Source organism: Etheostoma spectabile, chromosome 9, assembly GCF_008692095.1.
Source record: "Etheostoma spectabile isolate EspeVRDwgs_2016 chromosome 9, UIUC_Espe_1.0, whole genome shotgun sequence".
NCBI lineage: Eukaryota > Metazoa > Chordata > Actinopteri > Perciformes > Percidae > Etheostoma > Etheostoma spectabile.
In genome coordinates, this window is record NC_045741.1 from 3796060 (window position 1) to 3797246 (window position 1187).

Below are 1187 nucleotides of genomic sequence, written 5' to 3' on the forward strand. Positions count from 1 at the left end.
TATATCTCTATCTATCTATCTATCTATCTATCTATCTATCTATCTATCTATCTATCTATATCAGGGTGAACAACCATGCTCGAGATCCAGATAATGTCTCTAGTTCTCCTGATTATCATGTCATTCACAATCACCAAAATGTCTTGATCTATTCATAAATTTTAACACGTATTTGTTTTCCTGCAGATGTGTGAGCAGGCTGGCGAGGACTTGTTGCCCTGTGAGGGCCAGTGTTGTGGGATGTTTCACCTCCACTGTCTGGGCCTGTCATTGAAACCTGACGAGAAGCTTCTGTGTCAGGAGTGCAGCACAGGTGAGAAGTTCCCACTATGTGGCAGGGTTGGTTCAGTTAGTAGAGCAGACGCACATATATATGTAGAGGTCCAGGGTTTGAGTCTGACCTGTGACGATTTCCTGCATGTCTTCCCCTTCTCTTTCCCCCTGTTAAACGCGGAAAACCAGCCAGATAAAATAGATGTATAATACACATGTAATCTTATAAGCAACCTCTTGCTGCACTACTTTCAGTGGTAACTATAATACAAAAGTCTAAGCAAGTCCCTTTTAATCATAGCTAAAATTTACTTTTGTTTGAAAGTCTAGATTTTTATTTAGCTATTCAGTTTACAATAATATAAATGTGATTAAATACAGTTTTCTTAAAGCTACATTGTGTAAGAATTTCTCCCATCTAACGGGGTAGTTGTATATGACAACCAACTGAATAACTGTGAAACTGTGTCTAGCAACTTTTAACAAATATTCAGACTGTTACAGAGAGAAGTGACTTTTACTATTATTATTATTATTATTATTATTATTATTATAATAAGCTAATGTTGGTATCGGTGCTATCATTATTCTGTATATTGTACAAGATGAATAATGTGAGGCAATGTTTATAGCGTAGGAGAGAAGCAACAGAGATTATAATCAGTAACACTGTCTCTGTAGCACCTGTTTACTGGTTCCACTTACTATTCCACTTATTTAGTATTATTCTTCATTCCCATTCTCATATTTCACTTGTTATGTATTATTTACTAATTAGTCATCATTCCCTTTCTCACATCTCACTTATTTGTTATTTATTCATCATTCTCATTTCCTATTTCACAACTGTCTATAATGTCCATACTGTTCATATTGTAATATAATAACATAATACTATTTATCCCAGTATCCTT

The 1187-nt window shown here is 34.9% G+C and overlaps 1 protein-coding gene across 1 annotated transcript in view; it reads left to right on the forward strand.

The window, feature by feature from the left end:
- The window catches only part of nsd2 (nuclear receptor binding SET domain protein 2), a 21519-nt gene that overhangs the window by 7306 nt on the left and 13026 nt on the right, over positions 1-1187 (forward strand). The window contains exon 11 of the mRNA XM_032526498.1: positions 187-313. Coding sequence (XP_032382389.1) covers positions 187-313 — 127 coding nt within the window. The remainder of the gene's footprint in view (positions 1-186; positions 314-1187) is intronic.